Source organism: Triplophysa dalaica, chromosome 9 (assembly GCF_015846415.1).
Source record: "Triplophysa dalaica isolate WHDGS20190420 chromosome 9, ASM1584641v1, whole genome shotgun sequence".
NCBI classification, from domain to species: Eukaryota; Metazoa; Chordata; class Actinopteri; order Cypriniformes; family Nemacheilidae; genus Triplophysa; species Triplophysa dalaica.
Window position 1 is genome coordinate 16,295,504 of NC_079550.1, and position 25,378 is coordinate 16,320,881.

Here is a 25,378-nt window from a genome sequence, read left to right on the forward strand (position 1 = left end):
TTTTTAATCTTAAATATAAAAATCTTTAAGATATTTGTTTAACATTTTGATTTGGTTATAAATTATCTACCCCACTTGTAAGTCGCTTTGGATAAAAGCGTCTGCTAAATGACTAAATGTAATGTAAATGTAAATGTTTTGTTATTTGTATTTTGTTAAAACATTTTAGTGTTATGTTAGTTCTAGAACATCGTTGTTAACACTTTCTGAAGTTGATTAATTAATTTGATTATTTCATTTTTATTATTTCATATGTTATACTGAATTATTATTTATGTGTATAATATTAGTTTTAAAGTATTATTATTTGCACAATTATTCATACTTCGTATTAGTATTGAGGCATCATGATCATTAGATTACATTAAGTAAAATGTGAAAATAAAAATGAAATAAATACAAAATTATTGACCACCTCGAAAGTGTAAACAAAGCTGGTCTAGAACTTCCATTTTTTTAACACTATACTAAAATGTTTTGACAAAATACAAATAACGAAACATTTATAACCAAATCAAAATGTTAAGATTTTCATATGTAAGATTAAAAATATTTAATAATAAATAAAAACTGAAATTAGAAGTACTTCAAGACCAATGTTTACATCTTGCGAAGTGGTCTGTACACTTTTGTCTAAAATGTTGATGTCAGTTTTGTCATGTCACATACATAGAAAAAATAAACTTACTAAATGTTACCATATGAACATCTGATACACATAGTTCAGCAAGAGCTGTAATAATCAACATAAACTATTGTATATATGTCATGCTAACAGGGATCAACTTGGCTGTTAAGAGTTGGATTGAGTTTGGATGGTTGGTTAAGTGGTGTTTCACAGTAAAAAACTATGCACCTAAACAAAAACAGGCAACATCCATCCCCAGCCAACCAGAATGACACAGAGATAATGGATTAATAAACTCAATAAATATGTATGTTAAATATTAACACGGCATGGTAACAGGGTTGAGGGAAACTTTTATTACGAACACTGGTATAATTTAATTGCCATGTTATACATGTACAGCAACTAACCGCTTTACAAAAAAGCAAGTAATACAATATCACATATATTTACACTTGTATTTATATACCTTCCAATTTTACACAAACATATTTACAAGTGACAAATACATTGTTTACAGATGATCAATGCAGTTAAAAATGCGGCATATGCATCAGACAAACACGCATCTTGAATTATATAAAATAAACCACGTTTTTAGTTTGTTTATGATGTATTGAATACATAAGACAATTTAGTCAAATATGCAATTTAAAATGCTTAGGGCCATGTCATGTGTCTACCATTCCTGTAGCCTTCACAATTATCTTAAAGTAATACGATCAGACATCCAGAGGACATATCTGATTTAGTCAGTTTTAACAGCAACGCAACATTTCAGATTGAATATACAGAAGTTATATTCTGTTTATTTAGAGCAATGGACGCGAATCAATAAAATCTCGATTGGGTCGCTGATGTTCCTTCATATTTTCTGTTTTGAACACACACCAGGAAATTTGACATGGATTAATATTACATTCCCTATTACAACATGGAAATCAGGAAAAAATATTTCAATTCTATTTCAAGTTTTGTTTTTGATCAAACATTATGAAATCAGCTTTTCGTAGTATTGTTGCGGTAATATTTAGTGCACTAAAATACAAAATGTAGAATAAACAGAAGTGTTTGGATGGTAGTAAAGTGGTAAAACAAAAAGCAAAGTAAAAAATAAATGCATAAATGGAACAGAAAAGACGACATTGATTTGGTCCCAATTCCAAGAGTGAAACATGAAATTCTGGTACTCTTGTGTGTATGAATTCATTAACCTTTCGGAAACAAACTAAAATAACGGACCCCTCATTCCTCTTCTTTAGTAATCCAAGATTCCCTTTAATTAGTAACACAGATCACATCATTTCCTTACCTCCCTTCCAATAAAACAACCCAAAATAATAATAAATGAAATGGAAATTACGATTGGGTTTCCTGTTTGTTAGCATATATGAACCTTCTTCCTTTTAGTTTGGACTAGACTTCCACTGAATGCAAAACAGATATTGCACAGACACACAAAATTCCATTTCACAGCCATTGTGAAGTCATGTTAATGTTATCATATTCCTATTTCACCCTAAAATTGAACATTTTTGAATGATTTGAAAAAGCCACAAGAACCAATTAGTCGCTTTCTGAGATATTGATGTTACAAACTGTGTGAATGGAACAAACGATTTTGGTGTACACAACATAGACAGAACTTAAAAAAAGTAACAAAATTAAGTTCACAACAGTTTCTTCTCACAATATTGCAAACTGGTCTTTGGTGCAATGTTACTATGTCAGTGTGTCGTGGGATTCATGTGCCACCGCCTGTGAGACTAGTGAGGAAACAGTGGGAAATTGTAAAGTAAAAATGCACAGATAATTCCAGATCACATACTTTAATTATGTGCAATTTCTACACACACATAGTGTTCAACAAAACATATTGCACCACGGTGAGACAAAAAATGAATCATTTTAATGCCAATTTGTATTTGATAGGTGCATTTTGGAAATGTCACCGAATGGCACTCTCTTATCTCCATAACATCGTCCAACTGTAATTGTAAACAAAGCAGAATTTCTATGATGAAAAGGCAGGAATACTACACAGACTCCCCCATCTGCTCTTCTATAATCTTGTTATGACTGATGATGCAATGACGATCGCAAAGCAATACCTTCATGTGACTTCTAAAAGGATTATCTACATTTACAGAATAAATATTAACATGTTGCAGTATGATAGCTTTGTATCTGATGGTCACATGGTACTGTTTACACCGGAGTAACGTATGGACATGTTACTGTATATGTTAAAGCCGCAACATGTTTTTTTTTCATAATTAGTACCTGTTTACCCTTCCTTAACAAGGTCTTGCCTATTTTACAAACTATACACAGCTGGAAACCCTGACAAAGGCACACAATGGATAAAATCAGAACCCAAAACACGTGATCGTTATTCTCGTCATTAGTATAATACAGATAGAATCCTTCCGTGGTTGGGATCACAAAGACGTCGGATCTCAATCCCGATTTCTGTGGATATCAGGTTCTCAACCACTGCTCATCCATCTTAAACGTGGTTCCAAGACTACAAGAAAAAAGGAAGATCATGCCAGGCCAGAATAATGAGGCTGCAGGTCTCCACACAGTTAATATTGGTCATCCGTTCGCTTGTAGTGGTTGTTTAAATCAGTTTCTCGTTCATGTTTCGTTCAGACTTTAATAAAAGAGAAGTTTGTGCAAGTTGCAAGATGAAGAAAAGGATGCCTCTCGGAACTCGAAGTGAACTAGGATGCGCATGCGCGCCAAATCTTGCGTTTATATGCGGTCGGTGTCAAAACGACGGCATTAAGTGCAATGCGGAGCGTTTCAGTGCAACCTCCGAGCTCCCCTGCGTGTCAGTTTATGCAAGTGTGTGGCGAGCTTCTGTCAAACCTGTTTTTCTTCTTCAAGACAAACGAAATCCCCAAGTGGTTCTTATGCAAGAACCTTGTTAAACTGGACGGTTGAAAACAAAATGGATTCGCGTGATAGCCAGGAACGTTTCCTCAAATCTTCTCAGACGATCTTTTTGATGCTAGGCCGTCTGAAGCTGCCCGCACTCCGTTGCTTTTGCACCTGGCTGGCTGACCCGTGTCGCGCTCGTCCACTGGAGGAGAGGCTGGAGGTGGGCGAGATCTCAACGTTCTCCTTGTCGATACCTGCGAGAGAGACACGTTATGTAACCACTGAATCACAACCTTCCGTGCAACACTGTCTTTTATCAGATTACACCCAAAATTCCTTCAAATTATTATTTTCAAAACATGATCAACAACTTAAATTTGCTATTAAATTTATTTCACACAGAAACAACAATTCTGTCATCATTTTAAACCTGTATAACTTTTTTCTTCTGCAGAAAAGAATACATTTTGAAGAATGTTGGTAACCAAAAACCGTTGGTCACCATTCGCTTCTATTGTATAGACACAAACCAATGCAATTCAATGGGGACTAACAGTTTTCATTTACCGACATTCTTCAAAATATCTTATTTTGTGTTCTGTGGAAGACAGAAAGTCATACAGGTTAGAAATGACGAGATGGTGAGTAAATGCTAGTAGGATTTTCATTTTTGGGTGAATTATCCCTTTAAGATATGATGTCTGGCTGCAAATTCTGTAAATACAAATATTAAACAGTAGGTGTCTCAGTGCACAAATTTATTATTGAGGGAAAGCTTCACATATTGATTCTGTATACAGTCAAATCTAACTACTCTTTGCAAATTACTAGGTAAATTACCAGCATAGCTATTATGTCAAGTTTAGGTGACCCATGTAACTGTAACAGTAAAATAAAACAAGACTTTCACGCTACACTAAGCCATTTATAACCCTAAGACATAAAGTTCTGATCTGCAGTATATAGTGATAAGAATGTGTTTTAATGTTTGTTGTTTATCGACAAAACAGGAAACTAATCATAAACTGCCTAAACACTTTCCTCATTAATTCTTCATAGGGTATATGTTGTATAACCACAGGAGCTTTCAGACAGTATATATGGGTCGGAGGAAGTTTATTTTGAACACCCTGTCCTTGTCCTATTAATGCTTTTATCCTAAAACCCTAATTTTTAAACCTGACTACTCAGGACTATTTCTAATTCTGAGAAAAATATGAAGTAGAGTATATGAAACTATAAATACAAGTTAAAAATGACACATCAAGTGTGAAAAGCGCAAAGCGACGCTTTCAAAACGGCAAACGTGATGTCCTATCATATTATGATGCAGCTGTCTCTGACTGTTTGGTTAACACTAGGCCCTTGTGATCTTAATGTCACACTTCCTGTAAATGCAGCCCGTCCTTGCTTTGATCTGACAGTATTCCTGCAGCACGACTACAATAAACAACCCTCTCCGATCAGCTGCGAAAGGTTACAACTGCTGTTTTCACACAAGGGAGATCAATGAGTACCTGGGAGGGCGAGGTGAGGTGGGAATACGGCCGACTTAGAGCAAGGCAGACAGGCTTCAAACAGAGAAAGTAGAAAAGAAAAAATAAAGACATGAGTGACACGTCCACAACTCAAAAGAGGACAGGAAGGACAGGTGAATGGAAGAAACAGGAAATCAAAATAAAAATGGCAGCTCATTGAAAAGTCTGACTTGTTTTAAACGTAATGGCTAACGTGAAGCTAAGCAGCTGTTAATTTAAGGGCTAGGCGATATACGTGATATTTACAAAATGTAATATTTGGGATATAAAAATAAAATAGTGATTTTAATGCAAATTTTTATTATCAAGCGAATTTATTATTCAATTTATTTGATTAAACTTAAAATTAATGTTTTTTTTCACTATACAAGATTCTTCATTTCACATCTAGCAGATATGACAGAACAATCTCAAATGAAAACTTTAGAGTAATACATTTAAGGGATACTTCACCCAAAAATGAAAATTCTGTCATCATTTACTCACTTTCAAGTAGTTTCAAATCTATATAAATTTGTTCCTATGAACGCAGAGAAAGATATTTGGAAGAATGCTTCTGAACAAACATTTTTCGCCTCCCATTGACTCCCATAGTAGGGGAATAGTTCTGTGGAAAACACAAAATAATATATTTTGAAGAATGAAGGACAGCAAACATTTCTGGAGCAATTTTGACTACCATTGTATTTTTTCCAACTATGGTAGTCAATGGGGGCGGAATCTGTTAGGTTATAAGCATTCTTCCAAATATCTTTCTCTGTGTTCATCAGAACAGATAGATTTATACAGATTTGAAACAACTCGAAGATGAGAGAATTTTCATTTTTGGGTGAAGTATAGCTCTAAAGCATTACAGTTAATAAGTTATTTCAAAATTTGACAAAAAATACATTTAAAACTGTTAAATGTTCTTCCTTATAGTGAAAAAGTCCGAAAAACATGACTTAGCTATTTTTTTACTTCATTTCACACACAAAAAAAACTTGAATTAAATATCTATCTAACCATTTATTATCTACTCAAAAAATAGTAAAAGAGACATCATTTTGGCTATATTGCCCAGTCCTGGTTAAAGGGGTAGTTCACCCAAAAAACTTCTGTCATTTACGTACCCTCCTAACAATTTAAACCTTATGACTTCCTTTCTTCTGCAGAACACAAAAGAAGATATTTTAAAGTATGTTTAAACCGTTGGTCCCTAGTAGTGTTGTCACGATACCAAACCTGAACAGATTATGAAAGACCTCTGATTGGCCATTGTGTTTCCAAGCTCATCAGATATGTCTTTGAATGGAGATCGTGATGCAATGATCATTCATCGCTTCCGGGTTTGGTTGCGCAAGCGCTCAGTTAAGAGCCATTCAAAGACATATGGGAGGAGCTTGGAAACACAATGGCCAATCAGTGGTCTTTCATAATCTGTTCAACAGCGCTCAAAATGATAGCGGGAAATGCAAGTATCGTCACATTTAGTACTGACTGATACCGAAGTTTGGTATGGTACCAACAGTAGTCCCTAGTGACTTCCATTGTATTGACACAAAGTCAATGGAGGCCGACAGTTTTCACTTACCAACATTCTTCAAAATACCTGCTTAAGAGTTCTGCAGAAGTCTGTCAGTCCCTCATACAGGTTTGAAATGACACAAGCGTGCGTAAATAATGGCAGGATTTTTTTCAGGTGAACTTTCTATTTCACATTAGCTCCAAATGCAGATTAAATTCATAACCAGAAGAAAAATTAGTGAGAAGGAATGTGTCTTCAACATTTATTTCATTGCTTCCCGTATCATCTTGCTTTACACATAAATACCTCCGTTATGAATAAACCCACTTTACTGGCCGATTAAAACTCAACAGTATCACACTGCCATCACTGAAAGAAAGTAAAGACAAGAAATACGCACTGAAATAAGTTACCACAGTTGGCAAACTATAGAACTGGACATTAATTGCCCAACACAGCTCTATAGTTTAGGTTTGTACCAGCTGATTTCGACGGCACCTCCTCTGTGCTTCGCGGATGGGTGAGAGTTGGGGACCGTCTATAAACTATAGGGCCCTCTGAATCGACAGCACATTCCCAATGAAAAGGAGACAGAATGCAGTGAGGTTAATGAAGATACAAATGCAAAGCAAAGGTGTAAAATGCACACACACATACACATCCTGTCCAAGCTCTGTACATTATAGCCTTTGTCGCTGACAGACGCAAAGCCTGAGAAAGTGTGAATTGTGAGCGCAGGTGAGAGAACGGAGCTTTTGGGGATTTAAGATACAAAAGCAGATAGGAAATCTCTTACAGCTACAAATGGTGTGATGTGCAACATGGGTAACGGTGAAGTGCTTTAGTTTTTGCTAGGGACAAAAACACATTGAAAACACAAAGATTAAACACCATTGACTAATAAAAAAAGCGTGGGCGGGGCTTTCATTTTGTTGGCAAATGGCAAGCGGTGACGCAGATGCAAATAACCGAGGCTTGTACTTCGCTTTTTGGCAATGTTAGTCACAACCCGAGGTGTTAGAACAGTTATTTTGCGTCTCACACATCACCTTTATATGTGTGAGTAGCTTGTGAAAAGTGAAATCTGCAAATGAATCAAACAACTACAAATCTCACTGCAATTGTAAATACGTGTGCAAAAGTTAACAAGTGAAAAAACGTGTGTCATAATAGGCCGAATTGTGCAAAGTGAGGACTAACCTGGCGAGTGTTGTGAGGTGGCGAGTGATGTCATGGAGTTGGACAGATTGAGGTTGGCCGTGATGCTGAGCTGGCTCTGGACGGTGGGCGGATACGGGGAGGTGGGCGTGCGCAGTGACTCCTCCCCTCCCTCCTCCTCAATGCCAGGAAGGTAGGTGTCAATCAAAGCATCTAGGAACTTAACCACCAGTTCAGCATAGTCTGGAATTTGAGTTTGCTGGTGGAGAAAAAGCAAGAACAAAACCAGACCTAAATATATGATTTTTATTTATATTTGATTAAAATCAGCATAAAATAAATTCAGTATTGTCAACCAAAATATATTTGTATAACATTTTGTGAGATTTATCCCAGTATCCATCAGTATTTACGTGATCAAAACAAGCAACAATGATTCAAACACCACCGTATTGGCCTTATTGAAGATCCAAAGCAAAAATACATAAGCAACGCATCCCTGTCTTATTAAAGCCCACAGCGGAACTGTGAGACAGTAATAGTCAGGATACACCGGATGGGTTTGGGAGATGTTTGGAGAGGCCGTTTTGGTCAATAAATCTGCAAAGCCGCATAGAAACCGCAGAGCTAAATTTCTTCTCTGCACTTGGTCAGAAAACACAAGGCAATAGGAGCCGTTAATCATACCTTAGAGAAGGGCCCGGCAAACCTCCAAAGTCCATTGAAACCAAAGCCTGTAAGAGAGAGACATGACTTGTAATTCATATTATGTGGAAAACTGGAGGAAGCACTTTAAACGCTCCCTCTCAGGATTGTGAGAAAGTATTTGCCAAGACTTTACTCTGTAAGCAGGACGGCTGGTACTGTGGGGGCGACTCCTCGTGATAGACCACGTTCTGAATGATGCCGTGGACCGGGTTCAGGAGGTTCGGGTCCTGGCACATGGAGAGGACTGTGCTGATCTTGGAGTCCAGCAGGTTGTGGCTATACAAGAGATACATGATGTATACAAATGGCATGGGTGTACAGTACTTGTTCATTTATCAGCAAATCATAAAAACGCCTCTTTTATTCAAGTGTTAAATAAGGTACTATCGCAACAAAAACCCCAATCAGGACCCAAAAACAAAGCTGAGGTCCTAGTTGGCGAGGAATATTTCTCATCTATGTTTCCTGGAAAGTTAGGTTCTGTGCTAGTTCTCTGTGTTTGCTTATATGTATTCATGTGAATTCTTTAGGCAGATAATCTCAGGCTATGCATCCCTGTGATCACATTTCCATCTCTATTTATATTTTGCCGTTTAAAAAGGGCACAATCCCTCAGCAGTTCCTGTCTAGTCTCCTGGTAAACTCAAGAACCTTTCTCTAAGAAAAAAAAATCAATAACGCTGGCATGGAACCCTTAACCGTTGCAAATGTTCATAGTGGCCACATTTCTAATGGATCTCACTTACACCACAGGAAAGACTTTGGGGAAAACCACACTGGCTTCGGCCAAATACTCGTACAGGATTCGCTGATGGAACTCATCCGTGGTGTATTTTACCAGCGTCGCCTGCAAAAAATATATACACACACAGTTAAACAACCTCTTAAATGATATACACACAAATAAAAATAATGATATAGGAGCAGATATGGAGCATGTACCAGCACGGTGATGAGCAGCGTCTGGATCTTCGGGTCTGTGAGAACTTTATCATCCAGGAGGACGTTTGACTCAGACATGGACACTTTCCGTAAATGCGAGTTTGCTAGTCGGTGTGTTTCTGATATGGAAAGATTATAATGTTTACGGCAATCTTCTCGTTTATTTAATTTAGATGTGCCCGAAGACCCTTACCGATCTCATAATCGTTTTCAGAAACCCGCCTCATCTTTGGAGGTGTGGTGATGCCCGATTCCATGTCCGGTCTCTTAGGAGCTTTGGAGTCTGATATCAGGTGATCAAAACTCTTTCTGGTGCCTGTGATAAACCAGAACATGTGTGTAGTGTTTATGTATAAACAAACAAAAAACGAAACTCTACAACTACGGACTGTTCATACCCAGTATTTTCTTTGCATTGGCATGCGATGGCTGGCCCATGTCCACGCTCATGGATTTGCGTGGGCGAAGGCTGGTCTGCCCCATGGCGGAGTAGTGCGGTGTGAGGCTACGCTCTGACACTTTTGGAGAAGCCCAGGGCTGGTTTTCTAGCAGCAGTCTGACAAATAAGAAAGTTTAAGTAGAACAAACAAAATATGCAAGTAACATAAAAAATCAATACGGTGCGGTTAGAACATAAGAAGGAAACTGAGATCTCACCTGCATCCAGGATCAGCGTCATACACCGTGTATGTGTCCATCGGAAAATTTTCCATGCTGACGTCTGAGAGCAGTAATGACTTCCTGTGTTTTAGACAGCAGCGGCTTCTTACTTCCTCGGATACCGTGAGCAAAGCTACAAAACAAACACATTAAGCTTAGAACTCAGTCATAACTCCAGGTTCTGGATGTTCGATTTAGGGTGTGCTTGGTTAAGCTTACCTGAGAGATAAGCGACGCTCTGCGTGTTCACCTCAAACTTATCACAGCTGAGGTGCTTTCCCACAAGTCCCAGGAGCATGTGCAGGATACGAACTGTTCTTGCCACTGTGGTGGAGGAAGGATGTCTGTACCCTTCACCAGAAGACAGAAGAAATCAAAATCATCGATACATTACAAAAATACAAGCACAGATAAGGCCAGTAATACAGCTGGAGAATTTCAAAGGACCCTATAGCGCTCCGGAGACTGACATCACGCAATCTAAACTCCGCCATTTTGGCAGGCATTCAGGAGAGCGCTAGAGCGGCTGCAGCATCGACAGTGGTCCACAATACTTAAAACTACAATATTAATGTTTAGAACTTGAGAAATTCCAACATTGCGTGCAGTTGCTGTGCGCCAAGGTGCCAGCACAGGCGGAGGAAGGCAAAGGAGAAATCCTTTTATTTTGATTTCATGAATTATGTCTGCTGTAAAGTTACTCACAGCGATTTAGCTATGCTGGCTATACAAACAAGGACAGCTAGAGTTGATTACGTTGGATAACAACACAGTTGACTAACCCATCCAATGAAGACAAAGCAGGTTTTAGCCGGCACACTACAAAGTTTGGGCTAAACTCTACAAGAAAATTTTCAAGCCAAATATGAGTATTACTGCTTTAATGATACACCTAAAAGCACACCAGGGGCATTACAGGGACATGTTAAGTTTAATCTTTTAAGTTTTGCTATGTGCATGTCTATGTCTTTCGAATTAAAGTTCGCAGTGAACTCAGTTGCTTTGAAACTCATGCTGGCACCATTAATTTCCTATTCGCTTCTGGCTGTCCATTGCCTGCCAGTATGGTGGTGTAAATAGAATGGGTCACGTGACCCACGGAGCTCTATTGGTGATAAAAAATGGCATAAAGCCAGTGCTGACTTGCATAAACAGGCCTGTAAAAACACCAAAGAGCATCTGATCATTACCTTTGAGTAAGTGCCCCACTAATGCAAAGTTGAAGTTGGAGGAAAAGTTAAGTCCCACAAAATGGTCCATTTGTTTGCAGTGCCATTCCAGCGGCTTCCGGATCTCCATGAACACCTCCTCAGGGCTCTGCACATGATAGAAACATTTATATGAATAACAATGCTTTGGTTTCTAAAAGTACAATACATTGAACTAAACCTGTAACTGTCCAGTGCTTCCTAAACTGTGCGCCCCCAGTGGGCTGTAGCGATACTGCATGGGCTGTGGTATATCTAAATGTTAAAATATTTTATATAAAATATTTAAAGTGATTAACTGTCCTGCAAAAATATTTAAGAACTGACTATATAGCTTCTGTTACACATTTTGATTTCATTTGTAAATAGAAAGCATCATTATGGATTACAAATACAATGTGTTTATTATCATCTTACCATCACCAGAACATAAGCACGTTTTGTGGTAGCCTACAAGAAAAAATACTTCCTACATTTGAAAACTCAAAAATTCTTTAATATTTACCACAGCAATATTCAAAAACACTATTATACCATCAACTTTCAATACAATTTTCATTAGTAAATAATTTAGTGGAATAAAACCCTCAACTGATAATAATTGTTGATAATTTTAAGAGACTTTATTTTACTGGGTTTATAGATTTTATTTACTAAAGTATAATTAAAAAATAATATACTACTGTGGCATGGGGGCGTGGCTACAACGAGAGAGCGAGGCAGTAGATGAGAGGTAAGTTGTAAGTTGATCACGTTATTTCATATTACAAATATTTTAATGTCAAGTTGGAGGACACAATTAACATGAAGCCATTATCAGATAATAAATGTTGATTCCTTAAAGAGACTTTATTTTCTTGTTTTAATAAATACTTTTTACTACGAAGTAATAAGTTATATGGGGGGCCTTTTTGGTACAGTATGTCTTTAGGGACCCTTACCCTGCTGAAGTTTTGCACGCTCTGGTTTGGTCGGATTCACACGCAAATTGAGGTCTGTTCACATTAAGAACACATTGACATTCACATTGTCACTGGTGTAAACAGCCTCATGCAGACACAAAGGAATATGGGATGTATGAACTGTAAACATCTCAACCCACAATGATAACAACAACATTCTGGTTGAAACACGTCTATCCATACGTGACCAAATGTGTTTAACATTTCCTATTGTTCAGTACCTTATCATTAAACACCCGGAGGTTGTCCAGCGTGTGCAGGTTCTGCTCCAATAGGGCGGTACCGGCGGAGTACAGATTCACTTCATCCAGCTGCAGGACGGCCACAGCCACCCAGAACAGAGCTTTATGCATTGGAGAATCCTGCATACAATTATACACATTAGCTTTTCTTTCCTTCTAAACTAATACACACTTAAAATCCTAAATGACAATGTTGCTATCCTGTTACATGAAAAGTGAAGTATTTGTTTCATGTCTAGACAGAATTATGAACTTAACTGCTGTTTTTTTGAAAAGCTGAAACATGACTGCACCTGATCGAGGAGAGGTTGTAGTTTGGTAAGTGCGATGACCGTGGCCTCTATGAGAACCTGGCTATTGTAGTTGTCTGGACCCTTTAAGCAGCTCTCCAACCCCTATGTGGGAACAGTATTCATCAGACACTGCGTGACAGCAGCTAGACTAGCGCAGTGCTGAATCACAATGGGAATATGGGAACTTCAAAATGTCAAAGAGTCAAAATTCTCTTCTCTATTTCAATGAGATTTATTAAAGGAAACTACAGCTTTGGGAAAGTCAATAGGAAAAAGATATCTGCTGATTACACTGGGATAGTAGAAAGTGATAAAAAAATGAACAAAAATATAATAAACTATAGTAAAATATAAGCTCAATATCACCTAAAACCTTTGTACTGCTGAAAATGTATCTAAAAGTAGGTTGTTTGACAGAGAGGAGTTTGATGAATAATAGAGAAAGAGGACAAACCCGGTCGATGCTGAGAAGAGGACTGGCTTTGCTTAGAATACGGATGATCTGTTTGAGCTGCCCGTGAGTCACTCGCTTACTGATACAGCCGAACACCACCAGAGCTCGAGGCTGAAGTGATGGGTTGTACTGGAAGGCAAACCTTTAAACAAACAATACCACATAAATCATAGATATTCAGTGATGTTAAGACAGAAGCATGTGATTTTACTCTTAAAAAACGAAATTATTTAAAGGAGTAGTCCACTTCAATATAAGCACCTATTGACTTTCCACAGTAATTTTTATTCCTACTCTGAAAAGTCAACGGGGGCTTATTTTGATGTAAAGTACTCCTTAAAAACTACAGAAATTGCGAACTCACTTTTGAGCAAGTTCAGTCCACTGATCAAGCCATTTGCATCCGGGAATGTCCCTCATACAAGCCTGATGATAAAAGCAACAGTTTAAATACAAATATACAGAGCCAGGGGTAGACATCCATTAAAAGTACTTGGAGAAAGTTATACCACCTAATTAATATTCATGAGCAGACACTTTTATCTAAAGTAACTTACAAATGAGGAAGCATTTAAAATGATTAATAATGTTTTCTATTAATAATAGCATCTGACCTCCATGATCTCCAGCAGGGCTTCGGTTACTGTTTCCAGGGAAGACAGAGCAAATGTCTCTCTCTCATAGGACCCGGGTGAAAACGATCGGTCCCTGTAGCTGGAGCGAAAGGCTATGACTGCTGCAGACTTCACCTTACTGATGCCAAACAGTAGGTAGAACTTGGGAAGGGAGAACTCGGTCAGACTCAGACGCAGCACCTGTTTAGTTTCCTCTGAAAGAGACAGAACCCCAGACAGCACCAAAGTCATAGATGTTCAAAATGGTTAATGACAAGAGAGTGAGTAAATGATGACAAAACTATCCCTTTAAAATAAAAACTAAACTAAATGTAAAACTTTTTTTAACTTATAAAGTATCAACATAAAAAATCAGTAATTATAAATACATAATGAAATTACAAAAGAAGATGGAGAATTACAAAATCACCGGCACAATATAAAAATAAAAGTGTAAAAACATCACAAGTTTTCAGGATCAGTAATATGCTATCCCACTTGTTTCTCACCGCTGAAGTTGAGCTGCGAGCAGGTGCAGAGGGAATGTATGATGTTAATAACAAGACCATGTGTTGATGCTCTGAGGGACAGCGGGCCGGTGGCCACCAGCAGTGTGACCACGTGGAACAGATACGGCAGGTGAGCTGCTACGTCTAAAGAGTTGTTGAAGGACAGCATGAGCATGTATCGGGCCAAGATAGCAATGTCATCCCACATCAGATGTTGCTCCAAGGTTGGGGTGGGAGATAGGCACGTCTTATCGATGATCTTACACATTCGGCCAATCACCTGAGAGAGAAATACGATCAATTTCGAAAGCAATTTGGGGGTTTTGTATACACAGCAAAGCACCTTATAGCCTACTGGAGGTGTGGTTTAATGTTGCATATAAAAATTCTGGTTTTCATATGTAGCCTTATTAAATGTATTCACTTTATTGACATTTCAATCCACAACACACATAGGGTTGGGTGGAATGAATGTTCGCAGACATTTTTGCTCTGTGTGACGTACCTTAACATGACTTGCAACTGGCTTTCATAGCTCTCTCAATAGGATTATACTCGATCCCTCATTTAACCTCAAAGCAGCTCTGCTATACCAGTGTTAGAAAGAGCAGACGCACCAGCTGCACAAAGACTGCCCTTGTGCTCCAGAAACTGGCTCAATGTGACATCAGCAGTGGCTGGCACATGCTAACCAAACAATATTCACATATACTCGCCATAGTTAAAAACTTTGGAGAAAAAATATGAAATGTACCCAAGTTATGAGAAACCGGATATCTGATCAACACCACTGCATGAAACCCCGAGACATTAGAGTTAACAGATTCATGAGAGTGTCTGTCCTTTCTGTTAACCGTCTCACAATGACGTCCATTGAGCGTAGTGACTAACAGTTGCCCATATAATAGGAGCGACTGCTCGCCTGGTCAACAATTGTCTGTCGCTGCGCACACACGTACCAATTGAGCGTTTGTGTACAAACACTTAGGATAATAGATGCTGGGCAGAAGAGCTGGTCAGCGTGGATAAGATCACAAGAGGAATGATTGAGGAACACAAGGGCCAGAAACACTTTCAACGGTAAGTGGAAATCTATTTTAGAAAGTGTTAGTGGGCTAGAAACGAACGCTGGGAGACTTAGGTGTGTTAACAAGAAAACAAACAAGAAAAGCTAATGGACCCAAAGTAGTGAAGGAAATAAAGAAATGACAGATTCCAATCTGATAGAAAATGCAAAACACCAAATTTAAAGAAATATAAAAAAGTTATGTGTTGAAAGTATCAAACACTACACTTTTCTTATTTTGTTTGGATACTAAAGATGAAAAGCTTGGATGATAAAATTACACAAGCAATTATTTTATACCAAAGCTGTGTGAGCTTTTTGATGTCAAACTGGAATTGAAAATGAATAATAAACTATTCAGTTTGAGCATTTGCGTTCTTTAGCAGATCTTTAGACAAACTGTATAGGAAAATAGAAGCATCAGTTGTAATTGTTCGCAACAAGCAGCACTAAAAATACCAGATGCAGATCAAAGCTTGGGGTTGGTTTCATGAGCTTGGTTGTGTTGCGTTTCCATTTCCTTAAGCGTGCAATGCAAGTCAGAATGATGTTTACTCTAGCTGTGTATACCGTGTAACTGATTTCATATGAAAATATTTTTATCCTAAGTATTTCAGTATTTCATGACATAAGTGGTAAACGCTTACTTTGCTGGACACCAGCTTGACGTTTCCTGAGGCCAGTGCCACAGCTGTGTCAGCCATCACTTCAGCCTTGATAGATCCCAAACCGCCAGTAGCACTGGTCTTTATGAAGCTGTCCAACACCACATCCAGCAGGTCTGTGATCTATAAACACACGTTGTAAAGGCAAATCTGTAATTGCTGACTTTGAGAGAACCACTGCAATTTGCTTTCAAGGTTCCTAAACACAGGCAAAATACATAGCACTGTTACCATTTGGAGCCATTTATCATTCAAGGGTCATATTGTTGACATTATGAAATTATTGGATAGGATAAGCTAATGAAAAGGACCTTGAATCAGGGCAATGTGTTCTGCAAAGGTAGAGGGCATACCTGACCCAAACTGCCCCATATCTTCGCCTGTATGGATGGGTACATCTGTTTCTCATTAATGGTCATTGTGATGAGCTTGTCCAGGATGGCCGTGACACGCTGCCTTTTAGCATCATCATTGTGTTTGCAGAAGCGCACCAAATTTTGCAGCCAGGGAGTCATGTACTCCAGACACAGGTGTTTTAGCTCAATACCTGAGACAGAAAACAATTTTCATGTTATCAACAAAGTGTATATAGAGTGATTTATTATCCTTATATAATGAGTGTGAATTCGTATACTGACTTGATTTGCTAAAGCCAGAGATGCACTCTTCCAGGAACTCCAGAGTGAGGTGGGGTTCATTGGCTGCTAGCGTTTTGCTAATGGACACTATAAAAAGGGTGTTGTTGGCTGGGATGCACAAGCCAGATGTTTCCAGGAGTTGGCCTTCAATCTTCAGGTTAAAGGTGCAGGTTAAGGCACAGAGGAGATTGTACGCAGCTGACCTGGTAAATGAATTTTTAGTTAGCACTTAAGTTATTCGAGACACGATTTTACTCTCTTCATAAATCAGCCTAGCCTAAAAGTTCTTGATTCATAAACTTCAAGTTTATAAATATATCAAGTTTTGCATGACAAGTTTACGATTTTGGACTGTGTGACGTTGCGGCAGGAAGTTCAAGACCAAGTGCTGCTAAAGTGCAGGCACAAGATAGCAGTATTTCAATTAGAATGCACAAAAATAACTAGCTAAAATAGCTAAATTTGTGTTTAAAATGATCTCATTACTTTACCCTGATTCACAAACTTAAGTGAGATGGAGTGTCGGGTATTGTTTAGCGGGAAATAGTTTAATGATCTGACCTAAACCCATATAAAGATAAATAAAGTAACCTGCAATTTTATGTTTCAAACAAAGATGGCGATATAGAAGCAGAACTTATAAGAAAGTTTTCACGTCAGCATTATGATTTTGATTTATCTTTATAAATTAGGCAAAGTCCTAGAATCGCAAACTTGTCATGCAAATATAAAGTTTTGCATGACACATTTACGATTCTAGCACTGTAAAACTGGCTTCGGGATGGCAAGTTCAAGAGCCACCCCAGCTGAACTAAGGACACAAAGGAGCAGTATTAGAATTTCTAATCAGTACACAACAGAGACACAGGCCTCCAAATCAAAGGCCCTTTGTCCTAATAAGATTTTCGTCAAAATAAGGGATCCATCGAACCATTCACCCCAAATTTCAAGTCTAAACAACAACCTTGGCACTATCAAAAACTCACAATCCCATGATGCTTTGAGAAGGAGAATGGCGCTCACCTCAAACTGGGGTCGGAGCTTCCCAGGTTGAGCAGGGCGATGTTGAGAAGGGTTCCAGGGACATCTTTAGGCCTGATCTTGGTGTGCTGGGGAATGGAGTCTGGTTGGGAGAGCTCCCAGCGGGTGCGTATGTGGATAATGGATTGAACGATGGCTTCGCACTCCTGATGCATGAACGTGAGAGGGGTGCCCTGGTTTGCGATGGTCAACGTGAACTGATTCTCATCCACCAGGCATATCTCCTCAATCTCAGAGGCGTAGTATATGTCATTAAGGAACACGGGTTGGCCCAGGACCCGTGTCCGTTCGGCTGAGGTCACCTGTACGGCTGTTGAGCCCACCTGCGTAAAAAAAGGATAAGATTTTAAAGCTGCAAACTTTAATGTTTTTGTTAAAAAAAAATTGAGCATGAGCTTAAATAACTAAAAACAGAAATCAGCCAGAAAACAGAATAGTTAAAGGACAGCGGGCTGACTTTAGAGTGATAAAAAGGGCGTGTTCTTGAATAAAAGAAAACCAGATGAAGTTCAACAGAACAGAACTTTTAAAGTCCCGGGGTGGTTTTAAAATGCTAAACCAATATTAACACTGCCCCTAAACGCAGTACTTATGGCACAGAAAAAAACAGATGCGACAAGACCAAAAACATACATCTGATGCTTTAGTACTTACACCGACAAGTAAAAATAACACAGAAACTGTGTGAATGAGCCATTTAACTTCATATTGTTTGAAAAAACATTTAAAGCTTAATACCAGAATTTGACAACCCATATCACCATATTCTTACCTTGATGGACACCTTTGTGTCCTTGTGTGCAAGCTTCAGGGCATTGTGAAACACTTTGAGATCCTCCTCCAGAGCCAACGTAGCAGCAGGCAACTTCTGCTGCTCCGGCTCAATTTGCTCGGCTAGGCGTGCGGGCGAGTCGATAAACAGCAGCTTCTTGCTTCCTTTAAGGCCGGTCAGCAGTCGCTCGTGGTATTTGGTGTATTCTCGTACCCAAGTGTTGCAGTTGTAGATGTACACGGCTGCCACGTTCTCATATGCGAAGTTAGGAAAGACCACAAACCACTTGGACAAGAAATCCGTCTTAAATCGGTTACTGGGCCCCACATGGGTAAGATCCACTACGATCTCATAGTGTTTGGCATAGTAAGGCTTTAGGGTTAGCAGCACGTGATATATGAGAAGATCCCCATTGATCTGTCCGGTTTTGAACCTGGGAGAGAATGCAAAAAACTTGTTTAGGAATTCAGAACTTTGGTTTGTGCAATATGGGGTCAAGTGGTCAAAATGGCAAACAAACAGCCGGAAAGACCCATAATAGGTGAGAAGGCTGCAGCTATGGCTTTAAATAGCGAACAAAGTCATATGAACAGAAACATGTTATGTAAATATAACACCGTGTTCTCCTCTCAAAACCACAGGTAAACTAATCAACTGAAACAACATCTAAATTAAATCATAAAGGAGGCTGACAGGAAGTGACTGTGCATCTGAAAACCGTTGAGCATCACTGCTTCAGTTCATTGTTCAACATCCAGCTCCCCGGACGAGCTCCTCAAGCAAGGCCTTATATCTACTTCCGTAAGTATCTATCACACAGTTATCTCTGAAGCTAATGTATGCATTAAAGGATAGTTCACCACAAAAAATACATGTTGACCCTCATTTCATTCCAAACCTGTACTACTTTCTTTAGTATGTGGAATACAGATGATGAAATGTAGAAAAATGACGGTAACCAAACAACATCGGAGGCCATTGACTTCCAATGTATGGACACAAAACCAGACATTTCTCAAAATACCTTTGTGTTCCACAGAAGAAATTACCGGTTAAGAATGACATTAGGGTTAATACATGATGACAAAATGTTCTAGAAACAAGAATTTCTAAAACTGTTGGCAAAACTTAAACTACAAGTGTTTCAGTTTTGTTTTATACAATTTCAGTGGTTAACTCATAAAACATCACCGACATGTTTTGTGTTCCCTTTGTGTAATGTGAACTAAAATGTTCAACAGAACCTGAAAAAGAACAGTGTTGTGTAATTTACTTCCAAACTAATTAATGATACTTTTCATAGATATCAACACGTTGTTTCACAGATTCACAATGGACAACAACACCATCTCAGACCTCAATATTTCAACAGCATCGCCATCTAGCATGCCTCCAACCGGAGCTTCAGAGATCATCTGCTTTATTGATGCCCAGCTGGCGTTCATAGTGACCGCTTCTGCTGGTGCCGTCATTCTGATCCTTCTAACCACCACTATAGTGCTGGCGTGCTATGTCTCCAAACTGACTCGTCGCCATCGGGCCCCTCGTCCATCACGAAGCAACGCCGACTTAGTGAGCGGGACGGGTTACTGGGGAACCGACAAAAGAGAGGGAGGCATAGTGGGCCCGTGTGAAACCAGCGTTCTTCTGGAGGAAGTGAAGACTGATGGAGAAGAAGAAGAGGTTCAGGATGGAGAGGCCGATTCGAGCCAGTACATCTCTACAACAAACAGCGCTCATAACTCTGAAAGTGTCCCACCAACCATCCAGAGCTCATCATCAAGAGATTCCTGCATAAATCCTATAAACTTGGAGAACATGCCTCTAATGGTTTAAAGCATTATGCAATGGGTTTTTTTTTGTGAGGTGTGATGTCAGCTGTCTGCCGGAAATCAGTGTGATATTGAACCAGCAGAAGGTTAAAAATATATTCTTTACTTTCAACTCAAACGTTCAGAAAAAAAGATCTTAAATAAATTATTTGAATAATGTTTTTTATAATGGCGAAAGCACAACATTACAAACTTCCTTTAGCAGATTGTATAACATATATTTGAACTAGCAACTAACTATGAATGTGTTGAACTTGGCAAATTGTCTGGAAAGAAGCAAAAGAATGTAGATTTGATGGCAAAACCAATGAGTTTTGACAATGGACAAAGGCAAAAAAAGAGAAATCCAATTATGGAATTACTTTTTTGAGAATAACACAATGTGTCCAGCATTAGGCTATAAATTTGAGGGCAACATAATAATTGTATATATATTTTTAAGACCGTTAAACAGTAAAGCAAAGCGGTTTCAATTCTTGGAACCCTTGAGCATTCTGACTGTTTGAAAGGCCTCAAAAACAATTTTTTACTTCTCATTCTCTGACATCCAATACTTTACTCCCTATTTGTACTTCAACAAAATAAAATGCTAACGATAAAAACGATTGTACCTAATTTTCTTAAGATAAAGAACTGTCCTTCATCATAAGTCACTGTACGAATTGTTTCTTTTCTTATTACAATTAAATTCCATTGTTAAGATTCACATACACAAGGACGTTTTCAGGATTACGAAAACAGTCATGAGATCATACCCCTTCAGACAACTTCTGCTGCTCTGCTAAAAATATTCTTACACGATGTGCAAATCTATAAAGTCATTTCTTATAAATAAAATTGTTAAATCACTTAAACAGTAAATAATGAAACTCATATACTGATTCAGAAAATGCCCTTGTCGCAAAAAGCATCTGTTTTCACACTGTTACCACAGACAAAAAACTGCTTTTAGCAACAAAACACAAATGCACCCATATCGTAGCTTTCATTTCCTGTTGAGTAAAAGTTCCGTATTCACCAGCAAACACTTCAGTCTTCAGCAAATGCTTCTGAGGCGGTCGGGGTATGTGAATAATCTCTTTTCTCATCTAGAATAAGCAATCCATTCACTAACATCTCTATAGCAATTTTTTAGCGTATAAGCACTGGAGCATATAAAGCAGCTACAGTGTGTTACTACGTGTTAACAAATTTTTACTGCTATTTTGACTGAAAAGCTAAATACAAAGTTATCATAACATTTTATATGCTATGACTGCCATCAAAATGTCTTCAAAATCTAGTAATGAATAAAATGAATAATGAAGTAATGTTGTACTGACATGATACATTTTGCAAGTTAAACTTTTAAGAGTAAAGAGTTTTATTCAGATCTTATTGCACGTTGTCAAGAGAAACCGCTGGAGAATAACATATAGAAAAATGTTTTTTTGCAAGGTGTTCCGACAAGATATCTTTATAAACAAAATGAGGATTGTTTCATGCCCACTTGTCGTCGTCTTCGTCTTCTCGCTACCATGGAGACTAAACAGTAAAGTAACACCAGCTATTAATATCATGAGGAACAACGAGCATATCACAGAACACCAGATGCTTACACATGTAGCAGAAGGGCAAACAGGATTCAGTCACTACTCTACTGATGCTGGAAAAGAAAACGTGGTTTCACTTTCAAGCGTTCAGACGCAACACCTCACAAGTGAATCAGAGCGGCGTATCAGCGTAAAGACTTCCAGAGCTTATGAAGTGAATCAGAGGACAAGAAGAAATATAGATGGAAATGGACACAACTTGACATCCCTGATGCAAACACAACCGGAAGAAACAACTTTAAAAAAGGAACTACCAAGCAGCCTCACACCGCAAGCTATCCTTAGTACAACAGAATTTACATCAATTCATCCACCAACCAACATTTCTTCTTTTGAGAAAACGAACAGCAAAAGGGTTTTGGATACGACGGAAAAGAAGTCACAGGAGACCACAGAGGACATACCACCTTCAACTACAAACGAGCATCCAAACGTAACCGATGTGGAAGGCAACAAAACCAGCACAAATGGTGATCTTCATACCCCTCAGTCGACAAAGGACACTACAGTCCAGTCTAGCCCCACGACACCGACAAAGGACACTACAGTCCAGTCTAGCCCCACGACGCCGACAAAGGACACTACAGTCCAGTCTAGCCCAACGACACACAATCATACCTTTACAGTAAGACCCGTGATAGATTTCAATGAGACGAAGAGTATGAAAACCACAGAGAAAGAAGAAATTAAGACTGAAAGGCCAACTGGATTTGACGTAAAGACATCTACGAGCAAGCCGGTGGAGATATTCACAACAACTCTGAAGACCACCACGAAGAGTGCAATTCTTGCACCGAACAACAAGCAGGGGAAAAACCCTGGAAAGACTGTGGCTGCAATAATAGGCACCACTTTTGTATTGATGTTCATAGCCATCATATACATTTTGGTACGAAAACGAAAATTACAAAAACAGCAGCTAGACAATCCTGAGTGGGCCGGACCCTCGCCGTTCCTGGAAGGTGACTTTCAACCTAACCTGCCGAATTATGAGGAGTCTGAGTCCGTCGATAGGCAAGGCTTCGGCCAGATCACCAAATACCTTCCCCAACGGCTCTCCAAACATCTGACGTTTCGGAAGGACATCAACGAGGAAGTGTTCATGGGGGACATACTGCAAGGAAGCAGCACATTTGGCAATCATTATCAGGAAGAAGTCCAAGCATCCAATGGGGAACCAACACAAGTTAAAGATGCACCAAAGACAGAAGAAAATGAAAACCAAGGCGCGACATCTGGGGACTCCGTAGACTCCAAAAGCCCAACGGTCACGGTGGATATTAAAGAACCAGCCCATCAGAATGATAATCTCAATGCGACTCCATCTCAAGACACTTTAGTTAAAACAATCCCACCCTTGGTGTCTATAGATCTTGATTCTCTTTCAGAAGAAACAGCTCCTTCCAAAACATTTGAAGTTGGGAACTTTCCTACGGCTCCATCCCTGCCCTAATCTTGATGAAGATCTTCAAAGCATATAAAAGCACTCAATGGAGAAAAAGATAAAGATACAACTAATAAAGATGCAACTAATCAAAAATTCATATATTCAAAGCTTTTGCTTGAACCAAACATTTCTTGGCCATCATTGACTACCACAGTTGGAAAAAAAGACAATGGTCGTCAAAAGTGCCCTGAACTGTTTGCTTTCCTACATTCTTCAAAATATCCTCTCTTGTGTGTCACAGAGCATTTTTTTTCCTACTATAGTAGTCAATGGTGGGATGAGAAAGGCAATAATAACAAAACATATGTCTGTATATTACTGCATTGCTGCAGTCACTGGGTGCCGACCTAAAACGCTGAATACAAGCAGCTACTGTCAACCACATAATTGCAGAGCTCACACCACTAATTCCTTTAAAAATATATTGTAACTACTCCGTTTGTACCCTACTTATATTCTGCTGTAAAATAATGCAATATTGTGTTACCACATGTTTTAAAATGCAATGTGCATGTAGCACATTCAGCAAAGTAAAGTTTTTAATCTGATGAAAACAAATTGTCTGTAACATTTATCATCTGTATCTGTATGACTGTATCTCATCGGTGGTATCATTTTGTTATATCCCATTGCTTTGAAACAAACCATGTTACTGAATGACTACCATTTTCATATAACAGTAAAAGGTCCCGTTGTTAAACTCACAAGTCAGTGCCAGTGCAACTAAAAGACTCCCAAACTGTCCAGGGATCGATGATTAACACTACACTAGGTAGAAAGCAAGTACAGATGATTACTGTGTGCACAGGGATGCCTGATCTGTGCAACGCGTGCAGCAGAAGTGAGAGAGGAAATGTCACACCAGAGTCATATCGGGACAAAAATAACACAACTATTTCTTGCCTTTTGATTTACCACAAAGCTAACATTCTCTCCATCCGGTGGGATTTCAGCCAACGTTTAGTGGCTGCAGAACTTGATGTGAATAACTAACCTGTTAAATCTAGTAGTCAGTAGGTATCTACTTCTTTATATCTACTTCTAATACTAGCCCACTGTCACATTAAACAGTGTATTATCAACAGATATATTAAAGGAATAGTTAAATAAATAGACAATTTTGTCATCCTTTACTCACCCTGAGGTTTTTCCAAACGCCATGGGGGATGAGATCTGTTTGGTTACTGACATTCTTCCAAATATCTTCCTTTGTGTTCACCAGAACAAATAAATGTATACAGGCTTGAAACAACCCGAGGGCTAGTAAAATTTGGAATACTAATATGGTATTATGGTTTTATTGAATACAACAGTATTATTAATATCAAGTTATAGTACTTTCTGTAAATGTTCCGATATTAAGTTCTGATTACATTAATTCTATGATGTCATTTACTGTTGTAGATTTTCCGCCTCAATAGCTTCAGCTCTTCCAAAACTTCACTGTGTTGCTATGCAGTTGTTCTTGCATTGTATTGGTGTTGCCATGCTGCTTTTATGCACCGGTACATTCACACCCCATTGGTGCTTCTAAAAGATGCACATGCTCATTGAGAACACTAGGGGGACACAGATGGGAGACAAACAGATCAAAAAGGACAAAAGCAAGCTTGACCACCACACATTAGCCTAATGGGCTGGAAAATAAGCCTTTTATGGTTTAGGGAAATGGTTGTGTAAAGCATACCGTATTCTATTAACTTCTAGTTAAAATGACAGTTGTACAACTTGCAACTACCGTGCAGTGAAATAAAGCAATTTAAAGTGATAGTTCAGTAATGGAAGTCCATAAGGGTCAATGTTGTTTGGATATCATCCTTTGTGTTCTGCAGATGAAATAAAGTCATACAGGTATGGAATGACAAGGGGGGAGTAAATGATGAAAGACTCTCTATTTTGGAGTGAACTATCCCTTTAAATATTTTATAGACCACCAACTTCTTAAAACTACTGCTAAGCATCTCTGTACATAAGATGTAAAAGGGAAACTCTTCAGGTCAGTTTGCATGACATTAT

The 25,378-nt window shown here is 38.6% G+C and overlaps 2 protein-coding genes across 5 annotated transcripts in view; one reads left to right on the plus strand and one right to left on the minus strand.

The window, feature by feature from the left end:
• Positions 1-961: 961 nt before the first annotated feature.
• Positions 962-25,378, minus strand: part of nf1a (neurofibromin 1a) — a 52,688-nt gene continuing 28,271 nt past the window's right edge. Inside the window, exons 36-59 of one of the 3 annotated variants that reach the window (XM_056757781.1) lie at positions 18,492-18,924; positions 17,702-18,042; positions 16,679-16,881; positions 16,394-16,587; positions 16,023-16,163; positions 14,310-14,589; positions 13,801-14,015; positions 13,551-13,612; positions 13,187-13,328; positions 12,733-12,834; positions 12,419-12,559; positions 11,218-11,344; positions 10,247-10,378; positions 10,025-10,160; positions 9,766-9,923; positions 9,561-9,683; positions 9,368-9,486; positions 9,172-9,272; positions 8,559-8,701; positions 8,405-8,451; positions 7,760-7,976; positions 7,039-7,116; positions 5,032-5,085; positions 962-3,768 (exon numbers count right to left, since the gene is read on the minus strand). In XM_056757781.1, the coding sequence (XP_056613759.1) occupies positions 3,626-3,768; positions 5,032-5,085; positions 7,039-7,116; positions 7,760-7,976; positions 8,405-8,451; positions 8,559-8,701; positions 9,172-9,272; positions 9,368-9,486; positions 9,561-9,683; positions 9,766-9,923; positions 10,025-10,160; positions 10,247-10,378; positions 11,218-11,344; positions 12,419-12,559; positions 12,733-12,834; positions 13,187-13,328; positions 13,551-13,612; positions 13,801-14,015; positions 14,310-14,589; positions 16,023-16,163; positions 16,394-16,587; positions 16,679-16,881; positions 17,702-18,042; positions 18,492-18,924 (3,832 nt within the window). In that variant the 3' untranslated portion in view covers positions 962-3,625. The remainder of the gene's footprint in view (positions 3,769-5,031; positions 5,086-7,038; positions 7,117-7,759; positions 7,977-8,404; positions 8,452-8,558; positions 8,702-9,171; positions 9,273-9,367; positions 9,487-9,560; positions 9,684-9,765; positions 9,924-10,024; positions 10,161-10,246; positions 10,379-11,217; positions 11,345-12,418; positions 12,560-12,732; positions 12,835-13,186; positions 13,329-13,550; positions 13,613-13,800; positions 14,016-14,309; positions 14,590-16,022; positions 16,164-16,393; positions 16,588-16,678; positions 16,882-17,701; positions 18,043-18,491; positions 18,925-25,378) is intronic. The other 2 variants (XM_056757782.1, XM_056757783.1) reach the window with 2 other exon arrangements.
• Positions 14,607-24,593, plus strand: LOC130429299 (protein EVI2B). Of its 2 annotated transcripts, none has more exons than XM_056757786.1 (4): positions 14,607-15,389; positions 19,133-19,292; positions 19,795-21,386; positions 21,761-24,593. In XM_056757786.1, the coding sequence occupies exon 4, from the start codon at positions 21,791-21,793 to the stop codon at positions 23,366-23,368; it is 1,578 nt and encodes a 525-aa protein (XP_056613764.1). In that variant the 5' UTR covers positions 14,607-15,389; positions 19,133-19,292; positions 19,795-21,386; positions 21,761-21,790; the 3' UTR covers positions 23,369-24,593. The 2 variants fall into 2 exon arrangements, with proteins under 2 accessions (XP_056613764.1, XP_056613763.1); XM_056757785.1 differs by having other exon boundaries at positions 19,817-21,386.